Here is a 26,080-nt window from a genome sequence, read left to right on the forward strand (position 1 = left end):
GATTCAATAAAGATTAAAGTTTGGACTAAGGTGTATTTATTTGTTATGGAAATAAGTGTAGATACCAATTTGTGATTTTCTATTTGTTGAGGGACCAAATAGAAAATAAAGGAACTTATGTTTTCTATGAATATAAGTTACGGTTATGGTCCCCAAATGTAACGCCCCACTTTTTGAACCCTAAATTTCGAACCATAAAATTTGTGCATTAAATGCTTTTAATGCCGTGAACTCTGTGGATTAAGTGATGAGTGAATTAATTGCATGATTCTTTGTGACCTAATTGCGATTTGGAGTTGAGATTTAGTTGAATAGTCAAACATGTTGATTATATGACGTGGCTATTGAATAGTCTATATTGTTTAAAATGTGACGTGGCCGTGGAATGGTCAATGTCGTTGAAAAAAATGTGATGTGGAGGTGGAATAGTCAAAAGGGCTGAAATTGTGATGTGATCGTGTGAATATTTGATGCGGGGTGAAATCATATTGGGATGAATTATTCCCTTAGGGATGAGTGAGATTAAATAGGATCTTCATAAAATCATACACATTTTAGTTGGAAATTTCGACCCCCATGCTTTATTGGAGAGGACTCCTATTTTTCTTGGATTTAATTAATTGCTTGGGATATTTATCCAAATTAAATTCAAAGTCCGATTATTTCTTATTTTCTCCATGAGAAAATCGACCCATATGCTTATACATGGAGATTTTCGAAAATCTCCTATTTATGGGAGAAGGAATTATTTTATTATATTATTTGATCCCTTATTTATTCTCTTCCATGATTAAATTCAAATATCCTAGCATATCTTACCATATCTAAGGAGATCTTGCCATATCCTATTTTAATTAAGATTTGAAATTGATTCCTTGTGAAGGAAGCATTATTCACGCCACTTTCCTATTTATTTGGGAGGATTATTATTTTTATCCTGCTCCGTGAATTCTCGTGCTCCGTGAAAAATTAAATTAAATCCTACACCTATATAATAGGCAAAAATTGCCTATTTCTCTCTCCCATATTCACGCTATTTTTCCTTTCTGCTTTAACTCCACAATATTTATTTAATTAATTATTGGAGAATCAAATCTTGAAAGTTATATTATTTGGGAGATCAAATCTTGTAATTTATCTCTATAAATAGGGGAGGAAATCCTAACCCTAAACCACTACTACACGCCTCCCTCCCTCTCTCCCTCACGCCATTTTCTCTCCCACTCTCTCTCAATTTTTCTTCTACTTTTCTCCAAGAGTTCTTCACCTTTTGAGAAGAATTCAAGTTGAAGCCTCAAGAATTATTGAAGAATCAAGATTTTACTTTGTTTCTACCGATCGTTTTTCTCAAGAAGAGGTATTTTGATCTATCTTTTCTCATCTGACCGATTAATCGGTGTTCTTGAACCCTCATGCATATAGATCGAGTGAAAAAGGGAAACCATTGATGAATGGGAAGTGATATGCGTGTGTATGTGTGTGCATCGATGTGCGTGCGTGTGTGTTGTGTGTGTGCATGTGATGTGTGTTGAAGAACACTCATGCGTAACATGATTTGATGATAGATCTGGATTTTTGAATAAAATTGATATGATGAGCATGTCTTGATTTTTGAATGATAATATAAAACGAATCGATGAGAAAAGGGGAAACGATGGGAACATGCATGATTTTGAATAGATGATTGAGACTTACTTGTGATACACATAATTTAAAGGTGATAACTCGCGCTCTCGATCTGATAGCAAGGGGAAGAGCGTACTTGAGATCTAAGGAGTCGAGGTGGGCTTTATTTGCTAAACTCTTTTATTACCAAAATAATGATTATGGTGTTATAAGGGTGGCTTAAAAAGTTATGCCATGTATGTGATTGTTTTGATGATGTTGTGTGTCTGATGCCTAGTTTGTGAGTTCGCTCCATTAGGCTATAGGGTTATATAAACGAATTCGGGTCTGAGTAGGGCTGCAAACCCTATCAGGCTAGTGTACACAGTTAGAATCGGGAGCCGTCCTTGCTAGTCGGCCGGTCTCGTGGGCGAATAGTGTGGCCACACTTTCGTCGCACTATGGAATTGATGTGAATTGTGGATTGTTGAGAAAATGGGGGAAATTGTTTGACTGGCTAGTCTATGAAATTATTTTGTGATACTCGATGATATTCTTTTCTAAATGCAAAACTTGAGTTCACTATGGTAAGGATGACATATCTATTAAAATGTTTTGGCATGAGTCCACTGAGTATGTTAAAGTACTCAGCCCTGCACGTGTTTTCCCTATGTGCAGGTTGAGCGGCGACGAGCGGTTGGCGGTGTTGAGCAAACTAATTGAATAATAATATGGTCATTTTGAAACATTGAGTGGAGCTGTGTCTTCATACATGACTTCACTTTTCTCTTGGATGCTTCCGCTGAAACATGAACTTCTTATCGTTTGATTGAGTTTGAACTTATTCCATTTTGTTTAGAATATCGAGATATGATACATTTTGGATTATATTAAACCCTTGTCGTTTTGAGCATAAATTGTGATATCTATTCTTCATTAGATTTCATTGTTAAGCCGTTGCCTTATTATTTTAATTGTTCATTAATTACTTTGGTCAAACCCTTTTAATGAAACCATAGACCTTGTCTTTGTTTGCAATTTAAGCCCTTCTATGTCGCGATCGTCGCATTTATTATACCCCAGAAGGGCGGTCGTGACAGTTTGGCATCAGAGCCACAGCTCTTTCTGCTCTGGACCCAAGAGTCTTAATGAGTTAAAAGTCTAAGTATGTGTAAATTCACTAAGTGATAATCGTCGAAGGCTCAACACCACGACTCGTCCCCGCTCAACCACGAAGAATGAGGTAACAGGTACCTTGATGAATATTGATTTGAATCAGGAAATGTCGGGAATTGCAATGAAATGGAAGTAAATGTGACATTTTGAGATTTTGCTTGGAGCATGAAATGATGAATATACATGAATGTGAAAGTGCTTAATGCGACTATGCCGAATATAATGAATATTGTTATGCACGAAAATTTGTATTTTTGCTCGATAGAGAATTTCTGCGAATATATGTTGAACTGCTATGAGTTTGGATAGATATAATTCTATATGATCAGGAATGCATAATTATCGTGAAACGTGAAGCATGATTGTGATTACTTGGCTGCTATGAAGCAACTCCAATGGAAAATGTGAAGTAAATACTATAGCTTTTGGAAAATGTGGTGAAGTTATGAAACGGGAGACACTATGGGAATGTGTAATTGCTTTTGTTTAATAATGAGGCATGATGTATCACATATTGAAGTATGATTGTGAACATGTGTGGCCTGATGTTGAGATTTGTTATTACATGTTCAAACTGCAAATTTAACTTGAAGGACGTACATGTTGATTACTTGGAAGGTGAAAATTCTAATGCATATTTGGTTGAAATTATATGATTTTGAAAATGTGAAGGCGAAGTATGACGCGTGTGTAGTTGCAATTATGTGATTGTGAAATAGATGGACATGAACTGTATGAAGTATTGAATGCTATTCAATACTTCAACATATATTCGATCATCACATTTCACTCTCATAGTGATTCTATACGATACCTTGTACTTCATCGGTCATAGATTATCACCACATGAAACTTCATTCATACATAGCACAATCAAACATGTTTATCCCCATAAGTAATGATCGAATATATGTTGAAGTATGAGACTTCAAGCTATGCTTGAAATTATCAAGTGCCTAAGAAGTAGGCTAGATCTTAGTTGTAAGAGGACAACCGCAATATCACTTTCCTGAGTGATAGAACCAACAAAAAAAAATATATAACTTTGGTGTATCCTTAAAATGGTGAGATCATACCTAAGATCTAATAAAACTATGCAGTCTTGCATACCATGCCAAAGTGGCGACGCGACACAAATACGACGACGTTTATGACACATTAAGACCACGTGTATAATGGCAACCGAAAATAACTATGTGGCATGGAAAGAAGAAGACTTTGAAGATGCGACCATCAAAAATAGTTATTAATTTCGACGATACGATGAATCTCAACTTGGAATCCACGATTTCATAGAACGACGTTGCCATGTTCAGGCTCGGAAAAAATGTGCGAGGGAGTGCGACCCTCGTAGCTAGAATGAACGTTTCTTTTTAGTCAACAGTACTTACTTGGATCCTAAGAAATTTTTTCGGAACCTCTCGATTAACAGTGAGCCCTTGTTTATCTAAGACCTTGTTGGACTCACAATTTGCAAGTAATACCCATTATTTCTTTTCCTATATCGATTCATGAGTCACTTGTCTCGAAAGTTGGTGTTTGCCTTTGTAACTTTGGATATCTTGATTGAGTAATCTCCTTTGATTCATCATAAGGACGATATTTTGATTTTATGAGCTTCCGTCATTGAACTTCAATCCTAAAGTTGTTTGGAAGATCCATAGCCGCTGCAAAGCAATTCCAGCAATTCCGATATTTTGTTCTAGATGGATCAAGGTACGCTTCCGCTTTATGGTTTGTGCTCCTTCTCCATGGTTCTTGGTTAATCATCGTAGAGAGGTTTATGTAATTGTTCATTCAATTATTCCAACAAGCGGTATCAGAGCCACTCTATTGATAATTCTCTAAGAATTGGGAAAAGGGAATTAGGTTTTATTTTTTATTTTATGAATAAATTCATGCGGTTAATTTTTTTTGTTGGACGGCAAAATTGTTATAATTGTTCATGTTGGTGATTCGAACTTTTTTTTTCGTATGCGTCGAATTAATTTTGGATAAGGTGCAATGTTTATGTTACCATTACACATACTGATTTTGTTAATTGCCAATGACATGTCGCCGTTTAGGTTTTCATATTTGAGTTAATCAAATTGAATTGTTTTGATTGTGGAATGCTATGTCCGAGATCAAGTTTTTCTTTTAATCATGTGCAAATTGTTTTTCCATTGTGGCTTTATAATAATGCACAAATTGATTGGCTCTTTTTGCTATGGATCAAGAAAATTGTTGTATCTTTATCTGTAGTAATTTGAGTATTCAATTTGTGGCTGTATTGTCAATTTTTTTATCAGCTTATTAGAAACATTGATTCTGCACATTTACGGTGTTTGTCTTCTACAATTGAGAGCTTTATTGATGTGTTTGGATATGGAATGAAATTGTTGATATAATATGTGCATGTACAGCATTGAGTTTGTATACCGTTATCCATACGTTATATTTCGTTACATGCGTTACATGGAATAACGTGAGATTAATTGCTCAATTTAATTGTATTTAGTACAATTAAATTGTGAATTAATTGTTCAATTTAATATGGTTTAAGTACAATTGAATTGTGAATTAATTATTCAATTTAATGTGATTTATGTACGCTTATTTTCTTAACGTCTTTACATTAAAGGGATTTTTAATAATTAATTCACATACAATCTTTCAATTAATTGGCTAATTAATTCAGAATTAAAAATTCTTTTAAGAATTTAATTAAAGTTTTGAATTCAATAATTATGGTGCATCTCATGTTCCTTTATGTTTATACTAATATTCAAAATAGATTAGTCGAAACATGACGTTGCAAAAGTAACCTCTCTTGTCTAGACTTCTTTATTGCGAATATTAGAACGGTGAAGTGTGTGTGTATTTTAATGCGGATACTAGTCGGCCCAAAAGAAAATTGTTATTTGGCATGCGATACACACATAGCTGTGGTGGTAAATACGTGACGATTATCCAGTTTATCGTGTGAGTATTGTGATGCCCAAAGGTGGACATTGCTTGACATGATTTTATTGTCAATATTTGATCACTACAAAGAGGTTGTCACTTACAAGTTTATATTACAGTCCAAAGACTTGATTTAAATGTTGTGCCGGTAACTCGAGATGTTATCTTCTTATTTGAATTTTATGATGTGAGCATGACAGTATTTTGGTTTTGTTTCTCTGTTCAGTTAAGATGTCTATCTACCAACATGCAAAACATTCCTATGTTGAATGAGTCTAATTTTAAGGATTGGAAGGAAACTCTTCTGATCACTTTGGGCTGCATAGATCTTGACCTCACGTTAAGAACCGAGAAACCTGCCCCTCTTACGGATGAAAGTACCGCTGATCTTAAGCGGGACTTTGAGAGGTGGGAGCGCTCGAATCGCGTGAGTGTTATGATCATCAAGCACAGCATCCCAGAGGCCTTTCGGGGCAGGGCTTCTAAAGATATTGCTGATGCTAGTGAATACCTCGCCAAAATTGAGGAGCGTTTTGCTAAAAATGAAAAGTCTGAAATAAGTACGCTTCTTGCAAACTTGATCTCAATGAAGTATAAGGGCAAGAGAAACATAAGGGAGTACATCATGCAGATGTCTCAAATTGCTTCAAATCTGAAGGTGCACAAGCTTGAAGTCCCTGAGGACTTACTTGTGCATTTGGTGTTACTCTCTCTTCCAACACAATTCAGTCAATTTAAGGTCAGTTATAACTGCCAGAAGAAGAAATGGTCTCTTAATGAGCTCATTTCATACTGTGTACAAGAAGATGAGAGACTGAAGCAAGATAGAGTTGAGGTTGCTCAACTGGCTACTAGCTCTATCAATAAGGGAAAGGGCACTAAGAGAAAGGCTATAGAGAATGTTGTTGTGGACAAGGGGCCATCACAAAAGAAGCAACATAAGAAAAATGGTTGCTTCTTATGTGGTAAGCCTGATCATGTGAAGAAGAATTGTGCCAAGTATAGCGCCTGGCGTGCTAAGAAAGGTACAATTCTAGCTTTGGTATGTTCTGAAGTTAATTTAGCTTCAGTCCCTAATGATATTTGGTGGGTAGATTCTGGTGCTACTACTCACATAAGTTTATCATGCAGGGCTGCCGAAAGCCAATTGATGGTGAAAGATACATCTATGTGGGAGATGGCAAGTCGGTAGAAGTAGAGGCCATTGGGCATTTTAGATTGTTATTAAAGGCTAAAATTTTTCTGAATTTGAAAACACTTTTATTGTACCGTCATTTAGATGGAATTTGGTTTCTATTTCTGCATTGGACAAATTCGGTTTTTCTTATTCATTCGGAAATAATAAGTTTACTCTTTCAAATAATTCTGGTATTGTGGGCACTGGTTCTTTAAGTGCATATGACAATATTTACTTGCTTGATTCTATTAGTTCATATTCAGAAGCCTTACGTGTTGAATCAAAGGGGACTAAGCAAAAATTAAATAATGAAAATTTGGCAAACTTATGGCACAAGCGGCTAGGTCATATCTCAAAATCAAGAATTGAGAGACTTGTGGCAGATGGTATATTGAATACAGTTACCTTTTCTGATCTTGATGTGTGTGTTCAATGTATCAAAGGAAAACAGACCAAAAATAAGAAATTAGATGCCAATAGAGCTGTAGACGTTTTAGAATTGATACATACGGACATTTGTTGTCCATTCCCTTCGGCTTTATGGAATGGTCAACAATATTTTATATCATTCATAGACGACTATTCTCGTTAATGGTACCTATATTTAATCCATGAAAAGTCTGAGACTCTGGACAAGTTCAAAATATTCAAGGCTGAAGTTGAGCTCCAACTCAACAAAAGCATTAAGAAAGTCAAATCTGACCGTGGTGGTGAATACTATGGAAGAAATGACGGCTCAGGTAAACAACATCAAGGACCTGTTGCCTTCTATCTAGAAGAGTGCGGAATCTTCCCTCAGTACACAATGCCGGGGTCGCCTAGCATGAATAGTGTAGCTGAAAGACGAAATAGAACTCATAAAGATATGGTGAGGAGTATGATTTCTCATTCCTCCTTGCCGCAATCACTTTGGGCGGAGGCATTAAAGACTGCATCATATATTCTCAATCGGGTACCAACTAAAGCAGCTGCTAAAACACCTTATGAGCTTTGGACTGGACGAAAGCCTAGCCTAAGTCACACTCACATTTGGGGATGTCCAGCTGAAGCTAGGACTTACAAGCCAAATGAAAAGAAATTGAACTCCAAAACTGTGAGCAGCTACTTTATTGGTTATCTAGAAAAGTCAAGGGTTACAAATTTTATGATCCTACCACAAGAAAAATTTTTTAGACGGGAAATGCGGTGTTCTTTGAGGATGTTGAGTTTGGGGGGAATAATGCAATAAGGGACATCACTTTTGAGGAGGAATCTATAATCATTCCTACTACTGTTTCTGACAATGCTCAAATTTCTTTACTGACATTGAAGAAGAAGCAGATCATGAACCTCAAGAAAATGATGTTATAAATGCACAACTCCGAGTTGATAATCTCAATGAGGACCAACATCATGTTGATGAGATCATTCAAGTTCAACCTCAACAACCTCAAGAACTAATGCCAATGAGGAGGTCCACTAGAGAAAGGAGAAATGTCATTCCGGATGATTATGTGGTTTTTCTCGTTGAAAATAAAGATAATATTGGTTTGAAAACCAATGACCTGTCACTGTTGATCAAGCAATTAAGGATCCTTAGTTTGAGAAGTGGACCTAAGCCTTAGATGAGGAATATAAGTTAATGCTATTTAATGACGTTTGGGACATTTACCCATTACCAGAAGGTGTGAAACCCATTGGTTGCAATGGATTTTTAAGACCAAAAGGGATTCAAAGGGTAATGTGGATAAATTTAAGGCACGTCTTGTTGCTAAAGGCTTCACTCAGAAGGAAGGCATAGATTATAAAGAGACTTTCTCTCCAGTTTCTTCGAAAGACTCATTCAGAATAATCATGGCATTAGTAGCACATTTTAATCTGGAGCTACATCAGATGGATGTTAAGACAGCGTTCTCAATTGTGAACTTGAGGAAACGATTTATATGGAGCAACCAGAAGGTTATGTGGTCGAAGACCCAAAGAAAATGGTTTGCAGACTTAAGAAATCCATCTATGGGCTCAAGCAGGCCTCTGGTCAATGGTACCACAAATTTTATAAAGTAGTTCTCTCATTCGGTTTCGAAAAGAATGTTATTGATGATTGTGTGTATCACATGTTCAGTGGGACCAGATGCATCTTACCGGTACTATATGTCGATGACATATTGATTGCCACAAATGATAAGCAAATATTGCATGATACCAAGAATTTTCTCTCAAAGAAATTTGAGATGAAAGATCTTGGGGAAGCCTCTTTTGTATTAGGAATCAAGATTCATCGAGATCGCTCTCGTGATATACTACGATTGTCACAAAAGGGATATTTTGAATAAGTGCTAAAAAGGTTTTAGATGCATGGTTGGAAGCCTATAGACACCCCTGTTGCTAAAGGAGACAAGTTTAGTCTTGCTCAGTGCCCTAGAACAAGTCTTGAGAATAATGAGATGAAAAAGATTCCATATGCTTCGGCTATTGGAAGTCTCATGTATGCTCAAGTATGTATTAGACCCGATTTGGCTTTTATTGTTAACATGTTGGGAAGGTATCTTAGTAACCCGGGAATGGATCATTAGAAAGCAGCAAAACGGGTTATGAGATATTTACAGAGAACAAAACATTACATGCTCAAATATAGAAAATCAGATCATTTGGAGATCATTGGGTATTCTGATTCTGATTTTGCTGGATGCCAAAATAGCGGGAGATCCACCTCGGGTTATGTATTTCTGCTGGCTGTAGGAGCCATTTCATGGAGAAGTGCTAAGCAGACGCTTGTGGCACCTTCCACCATGGCAGCAAAATTCGTAGCCTGATATGAGGCATCTTGTCATGGGTTATTACTACGAAATTTTGTCACTGGGCTGCGTATTATTTAAGGAGTTGAAAGACCACTTAGGTTGTATTGTGACAATAACTCTGCAGTACAGTACTCCAACAACGATAGGAGTTCTGCTAAGTCAAAGCATATTGAGATAAAGTTCCTAGCTGTAAAAGAAAGGGTTTGGACAAATTTGTATACAACATATAGGAACGGATTTGATGATTGCAGATCCGCTCACTAAAGGGCTACCACCTAAGGTCTTTCATGGGCATGTAGCTCATATGGGTGTTTTGTCATTTGAGGATATTTCCGTTTAGTGGGAGTAGTTAATTTTGCTAATGCTCTATATTGTGTTTCAACATGTTATAAAACTCCATGTTGTTTTCTGCAGAAATAAAGTATTATGTTCTTGTCCATTATTTGTGTTATTTAGTTTTGGTTTGATCTCATTAAGGATTTGGGAGGACCAGTTGGAAATAGGCATGTATGATCACCTTGCATGAAATATCCATGCTACACTCCATAATTGATCTGCTGTTGATTATATTTGCATATGTGATTACTGATGGGTTTAATCATGAAAAAATATGGTGATTGCCTCTTTTGTCCTATGCCGATATGGTTGAGAATAAGATTGTTCGGGAATACACTATGTGATAGCATATTGAGCGCTCATTCGGTTTGTACACATTTATTCGGTGTCATGTGTTGCCCAAGTGGGAGATTGTTAGAAATTTGGGCTTCCACATGACTAATTTAATGTGTATGGCTATCTTTCAGTTGTCCAATATAAAGTGATCCAATAAAGATTAAAGTTTGGACTAAAGTGTATTTATTTGTTATGGAAATAAGTGTAGATACCAATTTGTGATTTTCTATTTGTTGAGGGACCAAATAGAAAATAAATGAACTTATGTTTTCTATAAATATAAGTTACGGTTATGGTCCCCAGACGTCAGAAGAACGATTCGATATCTCTGTACTCCCTGTAAGACTATTATGAAGAACCTCTCTGATCGTTTGGAAGATCCATAGCCACTGCAAAGCAATTCGAGCAATTCCGTTGTTCTGTTCTAGATGGATCAACGTACGCTTCCGTTTTATGGTTTGTGCTCCTTATCCATGGTTCTTGGTTAATCATTGTAGAGAGGTTTATGTAATTGTTCACTCAATTATTCCAACAAGTGAACCATTTGTTCTCCTTGATTCTAATTTGCACATATTATCTGTTTAAACACGGTAAACTGGTCAGTAATCAAGGCACAAAACTCGGCTCATCACTCCCCTCTCAGCGCCCATTCCACACCTACCGTCCACGGTATCCAGAGTGCAGTGGGACGCTCGTCGCACCGCCCCCCTCCACAGCTCTGCTGTAGATGCGATGCTGTTGCACTATAATCTAGACTAATGAAGGCAAATTTCCAAAGATCATTGTAGAATGAAATATCTATTTATCAGAAATATTGGATTAAGATTTTGATTTCCTAATCATGAGGTGGAAAATTTGGGTTTCCATTATTCACAAAAACATTCCCCCAATATGAGTCGAACCTTCAAATTTGATATAAAACAAAACAAACTTACCACCAAGATTCTGCAAAGTTTCAAGAAGCAAGTTTTATTTCAAGTTAAACAGAGTGCTTTCAAAAGGCATCACAAACACTAAACGATTGGCATGATAAAATCCTAGGAAAATAATAATAATGTTACTCAGAGCATCTCCTAGAAATTTCGTTGCGCACTTGCTCGACAAAACAATCAAAGTTGCGCTCCGATGATCCATTCACATTCACTGCATTTTCAAGCGTACATCTCACTTTTTCAATCTCCTTTCTCAATTCTGCCGACTTTTTCTCACTCAACACAAACTCAATCTTCTCAGCAACTTCCTCCTTACTAATGTGTTCCCCCTCGCACAGATTAATCCCCACTCTCCAATCATCCACCACCAATTTCCTATTCGTGATTTGATCCGTAAACAAAGGATAACAAATCATCGGAACTCCACACCACACACTCTCAAGAATGGAATTCCATCCACAATGAGTCAAGAATCCCCCGATCGCCGGGCTGCGCAGCACCTCATTCTGGCTGCACCACGGCACCACCAGCCCTCTGTCTCTCGTCATATCCTCAAATCCCTCCGGCAGAACCCCACCGCCACCGGATTCCACCATTCCCGGCCGAACAACCCATATAAAATTCACTCCGCTCAGTAAAAGGCCGCCGGCGATTTCCAGAATCACGCTCCTATCAGTGGTCGCCAGGCTACCAAACGAAACATACAAAACAGATCCAGGCGCCTTCGAATTCAGCCAATCCCCGGAGCTGGCTTCAGGCATGAGACTATTCGAGATGGCGAAATCGGGCAGAAAAAGAGGACCGATGGCGTAGAATGGCTGTCTCTGCTGCAAGGCCGATATCGTGTCTCGTTCAAGCTCCTCCACCGTGTTGCAGAGAACAAAATCCGCAGTTTTCACAACATCGAATGCCCGGAAAATGTATTCATGTAACACCTCGAGTTCGGTATCGTGGAAATACGACATGAAATCTCTAGTATTGATGGAGCGGATGCCGGGGACATAATCCACCGTTTCCCGGCGACCGTTAACCGGAACGTGGCCCTTCTCCCGGAGAAGCTCCAAGTGGTAATACAACGAGAAGACTAAAGCCGGCTCCGTCCAGAAGGAAGCGTTCACCAGACCATACTTGGCCGCGATTTTCTCCGACCAGACGCAGAATGTGTCAGCAACCAGAAAGTAATCAAACGAAGAATCAGACTGTAATAAATATCCAACCAGTTCATCAACCTTTTCAGGGAACCTATCGCGGTAATTGGCCACCCATTCGTTTATGTTGGTGGAGCGGTCGCAGTGAAGAGGGAATCCGTCGCTGACGGTTGTGTAGCGGATGTCGAGGCCGGAGGTGCGAGCAGCGGCGAAGAGGTCTGTTTGTGTGGAGTTTTGAGATTGGGAGATTTGATGGTGGACGAATTCGAGGTGGGCGAAGGTGATGGTTATTCCCTTTGAAGCAAGTTTAACGGCGAGGTTCACGAAGGGGACGATATGGCCTTGAAGGTGAAATGAGACCATTATCGCGTGTGGTTTCTTGCTCGCCATATCTTGTTTTCTTTTCTTTATCTTTTTTCAAAGTGGAATCAGTATTTATTAATCCTTTCGTCCGCCAAACTTGACCTGTCATTTTGTTTGTCCACTATTTATAGACGTACACCATTTTTTTTCATTTTTGATTAAGATACACTGACAATCTATTAGTAACTTAATTAATACAAGGTTACCATCTGCTCTGGCATAATCTGACTTTATTAATAGGATAAAACTGTTTATAATTGATTTCTTTTACCATTTGGTCTGGCAGAATCTGACTTTATTAATGTGACAAAATTGATAATTAATTGATATTTTAGAAAATAGAAACTTTTTCATGTTGGATTCTCTTCTAAATTTAATTTATCTAAAATTTTTATTTAGAAAATGGGTCTCATAATGTATTAACACTATTTCCACTATATTTTTTCTTTTAATCTTTTACTTTACTCATTTTTCTCTCCATCTCTCTTAGTTGACCATCAATTCTCTTTTATTTTACCAATTATGCATAAAACTCATGTCATTTTTAAAAGTTTCTATTTATCAACAACGAAAAGAGTATATGAGAAGGGTGTGCCCATGATTTTAACAGACTATTATACTATTTAATATTCTCTTAGTTCCATAAAAATATGTGCACTATCTATTTTCGTCCGTCCCAAAAAAATATGGGCATTTCCATGTACAGAAAGTTATCTCAATTCATTACCCCTATACATCAAGTTATTTACTACCACCATTAGAATATGGTCTCAATATTCACTAACGCTACTTTAAATATCATTTTCATCTTCTCTCTTACTTGACCAATTGTATCTTAATTCTCTTACTGTATCATATGCACATATTTTTATAAGACGGAGAAACTATAATTCAGTTATAAATGTGACAACATCTAAAAAGTGAGTGCTAATATTAACTAATAGGGATATTGGCACCCAAATATCATGGAACATTCAAAAAGTAGAGTTTTTCCCACGAACTTTGAAATTGGCAAATAATATCATGTACTTTACTCTGAGTTTGTTATTTCCCACCGACGAAATAATTCCGGCAAATAATATCATTTTTTTGTAATTTCTCGACAACAACTTCGAGAATTTCAAGATTTTCAATTTTTGAGAATAGTTTTTCTTGAAGCACATCCTCCAAATTTGTTTTTCAATCTATTAATATAGCCAAAAAAAATTTATTGGTGGGAATTAACAAACTCGGGGTAAAATTCATAATATTATTTGTCAATTTCAAAGTTCGTGGGAAAAATCCAACTTTTTGAAAATTACGTGATATTAAGTGCCAATATTCCTAATTAATATGAGATACCATTTGCACTGGCATAATCTGACTTTGTGATATTAAGTGTGAATATTCCTAATTAATATGAGATACCATTTGCACTGGCATAATCTGACTTTATTAATATGACAAAATGTTAATTAATTCATGATTTTTTCTTGTATGCATCCAGTTGTTAGAGTTTTGTATGACTTTATTAATATGACAAAATGTTAATTAATTCATTATTTTTTCTTGTATGCATCCGGTTGTTAGAGTTCTGTATACAACAAAGAATCATATTAAGTGATACTCCCTCCGTCCACGAAAATTCTTCCCGGTTTGACCGGGCACGGATTTTAAGAAATGTAATGGAAAGTGAGTTGAAAAAGTTAGTGGATTGTGGGTCTACTTTTAAAAAGTATTAGTTTTATAATAAAATGTGAGTAGGAATGAGTTAGTAGAATATGGGGTCCACTACCAAAAATGGTAAAAGTGAAATGGAACAAATTTTGAGAGACGGACGAAAATGGAAAACTGGGACAAATTTTCGTGGACGGAGGGAGTAGTATATTCGTAAACTTCTTTGTTTATCTTTTAATACTTTCTCTGTCTCATTGAAATGCTTTCTTTTTTTAATTGTCCTATTAAAAATGAAATGTTTCCTAAAATAAAAATAGCATTACCTCTATTTTTCCGTCTCTCTTACTTTACTCTATCTTCTTTAACTCACAAAACAACACTGCATAAAATCACATGCCGAAAAGCAAATGTTTCATATTTATTAGGACGGAGGGAGTATATAAGAAGGAATATTTTGTTACAGTATATTCTGTTTATACATTTATAAGATGTTATTTACTGTAATTTTCTACTCCCTCCGTCTCATTCAAGATGGCCACCTTTCATTTTTTGTTTGTCTCACTCAAGATGGCCACTTTCCAATTTGGAAAAACCTCCTCTCTCCTCATTAAAATATTCAACTACCTTTTTCCTCTCTACTTTATTCCACCTAACAACACTTCCTAAAATTCTATGTCACTCAAGAATGTGGTCATCTTGAGTGGAACGGAGGGAGTATAAAAAACAACAAATCTAGTTCTTATACTTTTTAGCTTGGTTGTGGGCATCGTTCACAAATAGGTAACACAATCAGTTCTTTCACAAACTAGATAGGCTTTGGCGAAAGGTTGCAATGACAATCCATATGTTTCCTGGCCTTAGGAAATAAACGACATTGGTGTGTTATAGTACTGAACAAATGTAATGGTGAGATAAGTCTTTCTGTTATTTACTAAAAGACGGGATCTCGACGATTATTGTTTCTTAATCAATGTATTTAACAGCGAGCATGCGATATTGGTTATGCACTACATTGATTTATCAAAATGTGCGGGCTTTTCATAACCAAAAATCATGATATCTTAAGTAATGGTGATCAGTTTCTAGCCGTGCTATGATTTTTATTATATTGAATCGTACACAAGCTAAGTCTGGCTTGATAATATCTTCAAGAGGTATTCGAAATAAAATTTGGTTATTTAGAAAAATGCCAAGTTGGAATTTATTTCATGAATAATAAATATGATTCTAAAATGGATAGCTCTTGGAAAAGATGTTAATTTAGTCAAATAGCAGACTTGAATTAATCAATGGATAATTATATTTAAAGAGCAGCAAATGATGAAATTAAAGAGGTAGCCCGGAATGCTCGTAATTTCAGATTTGAACGGATGGGCAATATTCTTTTATCATAGTGGTTGATAATAATAGTATTTTTGAGCTTGAGTTAAATTAGGGTTCAACTTAATTAAAAGCCAAATATGTGCGATCCAAGTTTAAACATATATAAATCTCTAATCTGGTCCAATACGACTTTTTGAATAGGTGAATAAATAAGTGACAGAAGCCCCGAGGCTTCCATACAAAATTTTTATCCTCCCACTTATAAAGATAGGCAAAAATATTTCTCATACTATGAGGGTAGGAATGATGTCTCTTCTTTATTTAATACCTAGATAATTTTGATAAGTTTAGCCCACTCTAAGATCCAAATTAAAGTCTAGAAATCAGTCAAAAGAATCAGGGTCAAAGTTCTAAAGATCTTAACGTAAAGAAGTAGTGAGCAATCTCGAATTTTTGGAGAATGTTGAAGGTATAACTTTTTCTATACCATACTCCATCCGTCCGAAGGAAGATGACCCCCTTCTTCCTTGGACGGCACGAGATTTTATGCAACTTTAATTTGTTGGTTAAGTGTAAAGATTACTGTAAGAGATAGGGAATAAATTACAGATAAAGGTGTTTCTACTTTTAATAATTGGTCATCTTGTTTAGGACAAACTAAAAAGGAAAGTGAGTCGTCTTCAGTGGAATAGATGGAGTATTAGATATGTACCACTCATCTCCTTAAAAGACTTTGTAAGAGGGGAGGGTTATCCACATTTATAAAGATGAGACATGATCATCGTCAAGTTAATGTGGGATAAAATTTAGAGTTTTTAACTTCCACACATGAGCTAGATAAGACAATAAATCATCGATATGAGTTGGAATGAACATCGGACTTCCACTCGTGAGGTAGATAAAACAAAGATAAAGAGATTTATCATCGACTTAAGCCGGCTCCGATACTATATAAAAAAATGAGTGACTAATCCCTTTAAAAGACTTCATAAGGAGGGTTATCCATTATATAGATGAGACATGATCATCACTGAGTCAATATGGAACAAAATTTAGAGATTTTTAACACACCCTTGCACGTGTGGGCCAGAATGCACATTGTACTTCCACACGTGAGGCTGACAAGCAATTTATTTTCTAGAGTTTTATATGCCTGTTACAGAAATTATATGACATTCCTAGCATGCAACATATTTATATTGCACGAATAGATTTATTCTAAATAATCATCCAAATTGACATACTTTGATATGTTTGAATTCAAAAACACTGGTCTCCACCGATGTCTCCATTACTCCATTTTCCATCCCTACCCTTTTGTCACTCATTCAACCATTATTTGTATTGTCGCCAGCACATTATCGTTTTTGTAGGTAACTTCATCTCCGTATATGTATAGTTCCACATCGGCCAAATTCTGAAATTTTGGAGCGGTGCTATTGGAGATAAATAAGTAAGTATAGTTGGTAGATAATGGGGAGAAAAAACTTTTCAAAATTAGAATGTTCATACTTTTCAGAGACGGACTAAAAGGAAAATTATTCATACTTTTGAGTGACGGAGGGAGTAGAATTTAAACGTTCAGATTTAATTTAATGTCATTTGAAATTTGTATACTTTATCTATTCGCTTAATAATAACATATAAAAACAAAAAGTAAAATATAGAAAATAATACTTCTTTCGTCTACAAAAATAGTCTTATTTGTGGACTGTACGAGTTTTAGTGCAAAAATTAGTAAAGTAAGATAGATAAGGAGAAAAACAGGTGAAGTAAAAGAGTTACGAAGAAAAAGTAGGTAAAGTGTAATAAGAGAAAAAAAAAGTGAGAAAAGTATAAAACATGAATTTTCCACTTTAAAGAAAAGAAACTATTTTTTATGGACATCCCAAAATGGTAAAATGCAACTATTTTTCATGAATTGAGGGAGAAATAATTAAAAAAAAAAACTCTCATATTCTGAGCATCAAAATGCTTAGAAAAAAATCTGGTCATCTTAATGCCAACATTTCCTAGTTGTGCTTGGAAATATTCCTTGACTAAGAACTTGGTGCTCGGAAATTCCGAGAACTTTTAAAATCTCACAAACCATATTATCAGTTCGGTTTTAGTCGTGGAAATAAACAACGAATCAGTCGGAATCAACCTCCTCCTCAGCCTCCTCAGCCCGTGCCTCAGCTCTGTCCCACAAATCGTTGAAAAATTGCAGAAAATTTGCCTGCATCGACCCATCTTCATCCAAAGCACGTAGCATCAACGCTCTCATTTTGTTCATCTCATCCCTCAGAGAGTTTGAAGATTCAGCACTCATCAACTGCTTAATCTTCTCCGCAACTTCTCTCCGATCAACCGATGTTCCGTCGCAGAGATTAATCCCCACCTTCCAAACATCAACCACTAATTCCCCGTTGCTTGGCTGATCCGCAAAAAACGGATAACAGATCATCGGAACGCCACACCATATGGCTTCTAGAATCGAGTTCCACCCACAGTGCGTCAGGAATCCTCCAATAGCAGGATTGGAGAGCACCGCGCTCTGATTGCACCACGAAACGATCAGCCCTTGATCCTTGCTCTCGTCCTCGAATCCATCGGGCAAAACTTGTGGGTCGTCACGAATAACCCAAACAAAGTGGACTCCGCTGAGGAGAAGCCCGTTGGCTATCTCCTCAGCGAGTTGGCGGTTGCTGTGAGCGAGACTGCCGAATGAAACATACAAAACAGAGCCACGAGGTTTCGAGTCGAGCCACGAGGTGAAGTCTGCTTCGGCCCACAGGCTCTTTGGAAGAGCAACATCGGTGGTGAAGTTCAGAGGGCCGACCGCGTATGTTGGCTGGTTGTGGTGCATATCGGAAACCAACTCGTGCTCGAGCTCGTATACGGTGTTGATCAGGATGAAATCTGCTTGCTTCACCTGCTCGAACGCTTCCGCTACAATCTTTTTGGTTATGCTGGTATTGAAGGCCGGGTCCTTGCTCTCGACCTCATCACCTGTTCATCAAAACAACATTGCATAAAATCTCGTGCTGAAAACCAAATGTTTCACATTTAATGGGCCGAAGGAGTAGTATATATGGTCCTGTTAGATTGAGAACTATATTAAATTAATAACTGACAAGTATGTCAACGACCTACATTATATATGTAAACATGGATACATTTGTATGTCAACTAAATGTAGTTTACTATGTATGTCTTCGTGTTGACATAGTTGTAAGTTAGAAAGTTATCAACTAATCGTATCTCATTGTACATATACGGAGAAATTAAGGGCACAAACAATACACACCTTTTATTGGCAAGTAGCCCTTCTCTACAAGAAGATCATAGTGATAGTACGTTGCAAACATCAGAGCCGGCTGTGTCCAAAAGGACACATTCAAGATGTTGTACTTTCTAGCAATACTTGCAGGCCAAGGGTAGAAAGTATCAGCAACCAAGAAATGCGCAAAAGCCTCATCATCTTTGTGGATTATGTCTCCGATCAACTTATCCACACGTGATGGGAAATCGAGAAAAATAGCCTCCCAGTGTTGCTCCAAGTTGACTATCCTGTCAAAATCCGGCGGGAATCCGTCACTAATTGTGGCATAGCGTATGTCTAGACCCGACCGGCGAGCTACAAGGAAGGGATCGGCCTTTTCCACGTTAACACCTTCAGCTTTGGATAACATATGGTGAACGAACTCGTTGTGGGCGAACGTGACAGCACACCCACTTGAAGCAAGCTTGATCGCCAGATTTTGGAAAGGGGCGATATGGCCTTGGTAGAAGAAGCCAATCATAATGGCATGTAGCTTCTTCCCACCCATTTTTCTCATTCTAAATTTCAGAATGTGAATATAGATGCTATTGATCTAGATCTAGGCCATGTATATATACATGTATTGGTGATATTTTTATTTACACATAGCAGTCCGAAGACGGCCTTGGCATCAATTGGAAAGCTGAGTTAAAAACAAAAAGAAGAGACGAATGAAACCGAACATAAAGCACACTAATTAAACTTGAATATCATAAATTTACATATGTATTGGACAAATGGAATGAGGCAAATTAGTTAACATAATCAATAAGCTACTATTTACAAGGTTATAAAAGATCAAATGTTTAATTTCTTCTCTACATCAATTCAATCATACAAATCATCAAAAACTGAATCAACGGCCGAATTTAGGCCATTAGTTTAAATTACCAGACAAGCTAACAATTGTTTGCTTAACTGCTGTGGGAGCCCAGACATGGCCTATGGTTTGGTCTTGAACATCAAAGGCCACCCCTGCTTTTTTCTTGATATTGGCCTTTATGTCTTCCATAAACACCCTAAAGTTTTTCTCAGACGATCCATCACTCGTCACCGCGTACTCCAACGTCCTACTCACCTCCTTGATCGCATTCCTCAACTCCTCCGAAGACTCCCCGCTCATCAAATACTTGATCTTCTCCTCAACTTCATCCCGCATGATCGAAGCCCTATCACAGAGATTAATCCCTATCTTCCAGTCGTTAACCACTAATTTTCGATTAGTAAACTGATCAGTGAACAAAGGGAAGCATATCAGAGGGACCCTACTCCATATGCTTTCCAGCACCGAGTTCCATCCACAGTGCGACAAAAACCCCCCAATCGCAGGATGTGAAATGACCTTAATCTGGCTGCACCACTGCACAATCAGCCCTCTGCCCTTCATCCCGCTCTCAAATCCGGGAGGCAAGAAGTTAGCCTCGTCCGAGTCCACAATGTCGGGCCGGATCACCCACACGAAGTTCACACCGCTGAGCAAGAGCCCGCGTGCTATCTCCCAAATCTCTTGCTTGCTAGTGGTGTGAGCATGGCTCCCAAATGACACGTACAGAACAGACCGGTTGGGCTTGCTGTCGAGCCATGGCGTGCAGTCTGATTCAGACCACAGGCTCGTGGCCACGCCCTGATTGCTGAAGCCCGAGACAATGGGGCCAATGGCGTACGTAGCCTGCTTCCGGTGGAGAGCTGAGAGCGTGCTGAGCTCGAGCTCTTCAACCGTGTTGCAGATTATTATATCCGCCTTCTTAACATCCTCGAAAGCTCGGTAAATCACGCGATGCACCACGGTGCATATGTCGTCGGCTTGGAGGTACGACATCAAGTCCGTCGGCTTCATTGCTCCAACTCCCGGTATGTAATCAATCATGTCTTTCCGTTTGGCTGAGACAAATTGGAAACACATTCAATCACATCCTTCATATATCCAACCACATTCAAATTTCAAATCATTCAACTCAACTAGAAAGTAGTAATTCCAACAATGACAGAACCAATTAGAAATTGATCGGAAAATGACGAAAACCTAACAAATTGAGAAGAAATCGAAAATGACCTTGGGAGCCGAAGTGGCCATTCTTCCGGAGGAGATCTAAGTGATAATAGAGCGACAAAACGAGCGCCGGCTCGGTCCAGAAGGAAACGTAGACTAAATTGAACTTGCGCGCGATATCGGAGCCCCAAACGTAGAAGGTGTCGGCGATCAAGCAGGTGACCGGAGGATCGGAGTCAGCCAAATTGGAAATGAGCTCGTCGACGTGGGCGGAGAAGACGTGAATCAAGCCCTCCACGAATTGGTCGTGGTTGACGGAACGGTCGAAGCCGAGGGGGAAGCCGTCGCAGACGGTAGCGTAGCGAATGTCGAGGCCGGAATCTCTAGCGCCGGAGAAAATATCGGCGCGGCCGGCGCCGGTCTGGGCGTGGGAAATGCGGCGGTGGACGGATTGGGTGTTGATGAAGGTGATTGTGAAGCCGTGAGAGGCGAGCTTGACGGCGAGGGAGACGAAGGGGTTGATGTGGCCTTGGTAGGGGTAGGGGATCATGATAGCGTGAGGGCGCCGCGCCGGATTGCCCGCCATTGTTGTGGACGTGTGTTTTCCCGGGCAGTCGGCGGAAAATGTTGGATTTTTAGGTGGTGTGGTGAGAGAAAGGGAAAGCTGTGGAGAGAGAGAGCTGGAGACGATGTAAAATAAGCCCCTAAATAACAGATTATTATTGGTTGGTTTTTCGCTCTAAATTTCCAACCTCCAATAGATTCTATTTTATTTTGGAGCACCCAATTTCATTTTTAATTAAGTAATGTCCCCTAATATTCATTCTTTAAAAGAGAGTTGAAATTGGTCTTTCCTTGGGCCATCATATTTGTGTACTCCAATATACTAATAGGATGTGGTCTGTGGTCCCCAAAGGAAAGTTTGCATAATTATTGGTGTGACATTTATTCGGGTGGTGTAGTTGTGTAGATTTATTTTAAGGAATCAATGACGGTGTTTTTATTTTAATTACATTTTCTTTCATCCTTCTTTTTATAGTAACTCATTTATACAGTTTGACTTTCAGATTTTAGTACAGTTTAATTTCATTTTTTATATAACTCCAATATTCAAAAATGATAAAAGAAAAAATTGATAAAATAAAAAAATTTAGTGTTCTTAATTACATTAAAAAATTAGCCTTTAACTAATTTTTAGTTATATCAACTCATTGAAATTGAAGTCATCCCTCGTCCTAAATCATCATGTATATCTAAAGAATATATGCACTTTGAATCGGCACAAATTTTAATGTAAAATTGATAAGGCAAGAGAGAGGTAGAGAGAAAAAGTAATTAAATTATTGTTAGTGGAGAATGGATCTCACCTCATAAAAGAGAAGACTTTTAAAATTAGAAAGTGCATATTTTTCTATGACGGATTAAAAAGAAAAAAATGTACTCCCTTCGTCCCACATAATTTTACCCAGTATTCCATTTTAGGTCGTCCCACATAATTTTACCCATTTCACTTTTACCATTTTTGGTAGTAGACCTCATATTCCACTGACTCATTCTTACTCACATTTTATTATAAAACTAATACTTTAAAAGTAGGACTCACATCCCACCAACTATTTCAACTCACTTTCCGTTACATTTCTTAAAACCCGTGTCGGGTCAAAGTGTGTAAAATTATGTGGGACGGAGGAAGTATATTCTTGTAGGACAGAAGGAGTAATATATACTCTCTCTGTCCCATAAAAGTTGAGTCGTATTTTTTTTTAGTCCGTCCCAACAAAGTTGAGTCATTTCCTCTTTGAAGAAAAGACAAAACATCTAATCACTCTTTTTTTATTCCATCATTTACTTTACTCTCTCTTATCTTTCCTACTTTTTTTCATCTCTCCTATTTATTTAATACTCCCTCCGTTTCACCATAGTTGAGGCGGAACTTTTCGACACGGAGTTTAAGAAAGGTATGTTGAGTGTGTTGAATAAATAGATAAAATAAGTAAGAGAGAGAAAAAGGTGGAGAGAATAAAGTAAAAAGTGAATAAAGTAGAGAGAAAAAAGTAGGAGAGAGTAAAGTAAGAAAGAGAAAATAATTACTATATTTGGAAACGACTCAACTATGAAGAAACTTCCCGAAATGGTAAAATGACTCAACTATGGTGAAACGGAGGGAGTATAAATTCTTAACCTCCGTGCCCAAAAGTTTTGTCTCAATTTTTATAGGACGGAGGAAGTACGTAGTAGTAATATGAGGAAATATTGGCTTCACTTATTACTAAATAAGTGTAGCAGCACATCGTGATGTATACATATGAGTATATAGTAATAGGAATGTAATCAAATATAAACTCTAAATAATGTACAAACTCCAGACTATGATCTGAATCATCAGAAAATGTCAACAGATGACAAAATAATAGCAATAGAAAATGTCAACACAGTTTCAACAGTTGATGTTGTGTTGACATTATATTGATATTGTATTGACATTGTGTTGACATCAAAATCTTGAAATTTTACACTGTGTTGACATTGTGTTGACATGGAACGTGATCAAATGCAAACTCTATATATTGTACGAACTTCAAACTATGATCTGGACCGTTAGAAAAAATCAATAGATGACAAAGAATTAGCAACAGAAATGTCAACACAGTGTCAACGGTTGATGCTGTGTTGAATTTTGTGATGACATTGTGTTGACATTTTCTGTTACTACTATTTTGCCATGTGTTAATATTTTTTAACGATCCAGATCATAGTTTTAGAGTTTGTACGATATAGTATGAGTTTGCATTTTATCACTATCAGTGTTAACGTTGTATTTGCACTATTGAAAAATTTAAAATTTATATAATATATGAGTTTAAATTTTATTACTTATTAGTTTATATTTTATCACTGCTGCGTAGTAATATGAGAAAATATTGGTTCCACTTATTACTAATTAATCGTAGCCAGCACATATTTGTATTCTATTCTATGCCACCACACAAATTAAGGGCACCTTTGGAGTAGAGTTTGGCACGATTGAATTTTTTGATCAAAAACTTTTAACACAGCCGATATAATAAACCGGGAGAAGAAATAGAGTATAAAAAGTCGAGAGGGCAAAATTTGATAAGTATTTTTTATTAACTTAGGTTTTATACTGATTATTTCCTAACCCATGGAAAGCAAATTTTAAGTTCATGGATAATAGTATCAAATTAGGGAAAAATTTGTAGTAATAGTATGGACTGATTAATAACTTTATAAATAATTTATTCTTTATCATTTCTTTTACAAAATTTTTTAATTTAAACAATATTTAATTCATAATAAAAAAATTTTACTATGTCAAATGTATGTATGCAATCAAATAATTTAAATTGTCCGACATACGTAAATTTTTAAAAGTGATTAATCGTTACCTATACATTTTAATAGATGGTTGGAAATCATTTATAATTTAAAAGTGGTACTATAAAATATCGTATGATGGATAATTTGTTCATTTAAGAGGAAGCGCCGCGGTGGTGGTGGAAGCGCCGCATACCTGGCGGTGATGAGGCAGAGGTGGCGGTCTTCACAGCGGCCTATTGCGCGCCACGAAACCGCCGCAACGGTCCTTTTCTAGTTTTTTTAAAAAATTATTTCTATAAATACAACCTCTTCCCAATTCATTTTTTTCCATTCCATTCCAATCTCAAATCTCAAAGTTTTCTCAAATCCACTCTCCGAAAATTCCGATGATGAGTATCAACGCGCATGAGATGTGGCCTATGACGCATTGGTTGAAGAGGTGGCACACGAAGTACAGGAGGAGGGGGAGTGGGCTGCGGCAGCGGCGGTCCCTCGCACGATCCAGAATAGGTGGACAATCACCCACGACCACGTCGGGGCTAGCCAGCGGCTGATGGATGACTACTTTGCCGAAAACCCGCATTTTATATATTTATTAATTAGTTACGTTATGGGATTTCTTAATTTTTTTTATTTAATTTATACGATGTATTAATTTAAATTAATTAATGTCTTAAATAAGTATGCATTTTTTGAAAATTTATCAAGTTAAATAAATAAATTTTGATGTAAAATAGTATAAACAAATTAAACGAGAAATGAAAAAGAAAGAAATTTGATATTCTTTTAATTAAAATAAAAATTAAAGTAGTAAAGTAGTAGGAACACTCATGTTGATTAGAACATTGCATAAGACACAGCATAAGATGACGGGGATGATATGTAGTACTCCCTCCGTCCCAAGATATTAGACTCATATATCATTTTGGGGTGTCCCAACATACTTGAGTCCTTTCTATTTAGAGTAAAAATTTACTTTATTACCAACTCCAGTTACACCACTAAATAACATCTCCTAAATTCATGTGTCCAAAAGAAAGAGGTCTAATATCTTGGGACAGAGGGAGTAATTTATATAAAATATATATGCGACACTGAAAAAGTAAAGAAAATAGGTGAATATGCATTTTGGTTTGAAGATTTGGTGTGAATCATTCATACAAAATTATCAGTTCATAAATTTCTTCACCAATAATTCATTGTATTATGGAGTACACATTAATTATTTACTATTTTTATATAATGATATTATTCTTACTTTTGTTTTGTTAATTCTGATTAAAAATATTTTGAGCTGTGCATCGAATGGGTGTAATACTAGTTCACTATAAATAGTGGCGGACACACGTTGAAGTGATAAGGGGCTTAAGCCCTCCCCAAACGTTTTTTTTTTCTATAAATTTCTAATGCAAAAATTTTAAATTTTTAGAATGTATCTTCAGCTCTTCCCAGGGTAATGTCTTTGATGTCTAAATTATTAAAGGTTTAATGGAAGGAGGGGCTTGACAATACAACTACCGTTAAAAACTACCTACAACAATGGCGGTGAATAGAGTTGGAAAGAAGAAAGAAAATGAATTAATTAACGGTTGTCAAACACTTTTAACTTAAATAATTAAAATAATATTATAAAAAAAATCAATATCCTATTCCTAAGTAAGTGGAACGTTTT

At 36.9% G+C, this 26,080-nt stretch overlaps 2 protein-coding genes and 1 pseudogene across 2 annotated transcripts; all 3 read right to left on the reverse strand.

Annotated features, from left to right (window-relative positions):
• Positions 1-11,306: 11,306 nt before the first annotated feature.
• Positions 11,307-12,865, reverse strand: LOC125203959 (UDP-glycosyltransferase 86A1 pseudogene; annotated as a pseudogene).
• Positions 12,866-17,759: 4,894 nt separating this feature from the next.
• Positions 17,760-19,587, reverse strand: LOC125208444 (UDP-glycosyltransferase 86A1-like). The gene is made up of 2 exons (XM_048108060.2): positions 19,065-19,587; positions 17,760-18,766 (listed from the first exon to the last, which is right to left on the reverse strand). Exons 1-2 carry the CDS (start codon positions 19,585-19,587, stop codon positions 17,907-17,909), a joined length of 1,383 nt encoding a protein of 460 aa, XP_047964017.2. The 3' UTR covers positions 17,760-17,906.
• Positions 19,588-19,751: 164 nt separating this feature from the next.
• Positions 19,752-21,785, reverse strand: LOC125204416 (UDP-glycosyltransferase 86A1-like). Its single transcript, XM_048103076.2, has 2 exons — positions 21,133-21,785; positions 19,752-20,960 (listed from the first exon to the last, which is right to left on the reverse strand). The coding sequence occupies exons 1-2, from the start codon at positions 21,653-21,655 to the stop codon at positions 19,957-19,959; spliced, it is 1,527 nt and encodes a 508-aa protein (XP_047959033.1). The 5' UTR covers positions 21,656-21,785; the 3' UTR covers positions 19,752-19,956.
• Between the last annotated feature and the right edge of the window lie 4,295 nt (positions 21,786-26,080).

The sequence above is a fragment of the Salvia hispanica genome, chromosome 6 (assembly GCF_029641045.1).
Source record: "Salvia hispanica isolate PSC_SH4W2 chromosome 6, Shi_PSC_v1, whole genome shotgun sequence".
Taxonomy (NCBI): domain Eukaryota; kingdom Viridiplantae; phylum Streptophyta; class Magnoliopsida; order Lamiales; family Lamiaceae; genus Salvia; species Salvia hispanica.

Excerpts from the sequence above, each read along its gene's own strand:
- LOC125208444 (XM_048108060.2), bottom strand. The coding sequence starts at position 19,587 with ATGGGTGGGAAGAAGCTACATGCCATTATGATTGGCTTCTTCTACCAA. Across the intron at positions 18,767-19,064 it reads GGGCTACTTGCCAATAAAAG|GTGATGAGGTCGAGAGCAAG; the intron begins GTGTGTATTGTT and ends TTTGATGAACAG.
- LOC125204416 (XM_048103076.2), bottom strand. The coding sequence starts at position 21,655 with ATGGCGGGCAATCCGGCGCGGCGCCCTCACGCTATCATGATCCCCTAC. Across the intron at positions 20,961-21,132 it reads TGGCCACTTCGGCTCCCAAG|CCAAACGGAAAGACATGATT; the intron begins GTCATTTTCGAT and ends AATTTGTCTCAG.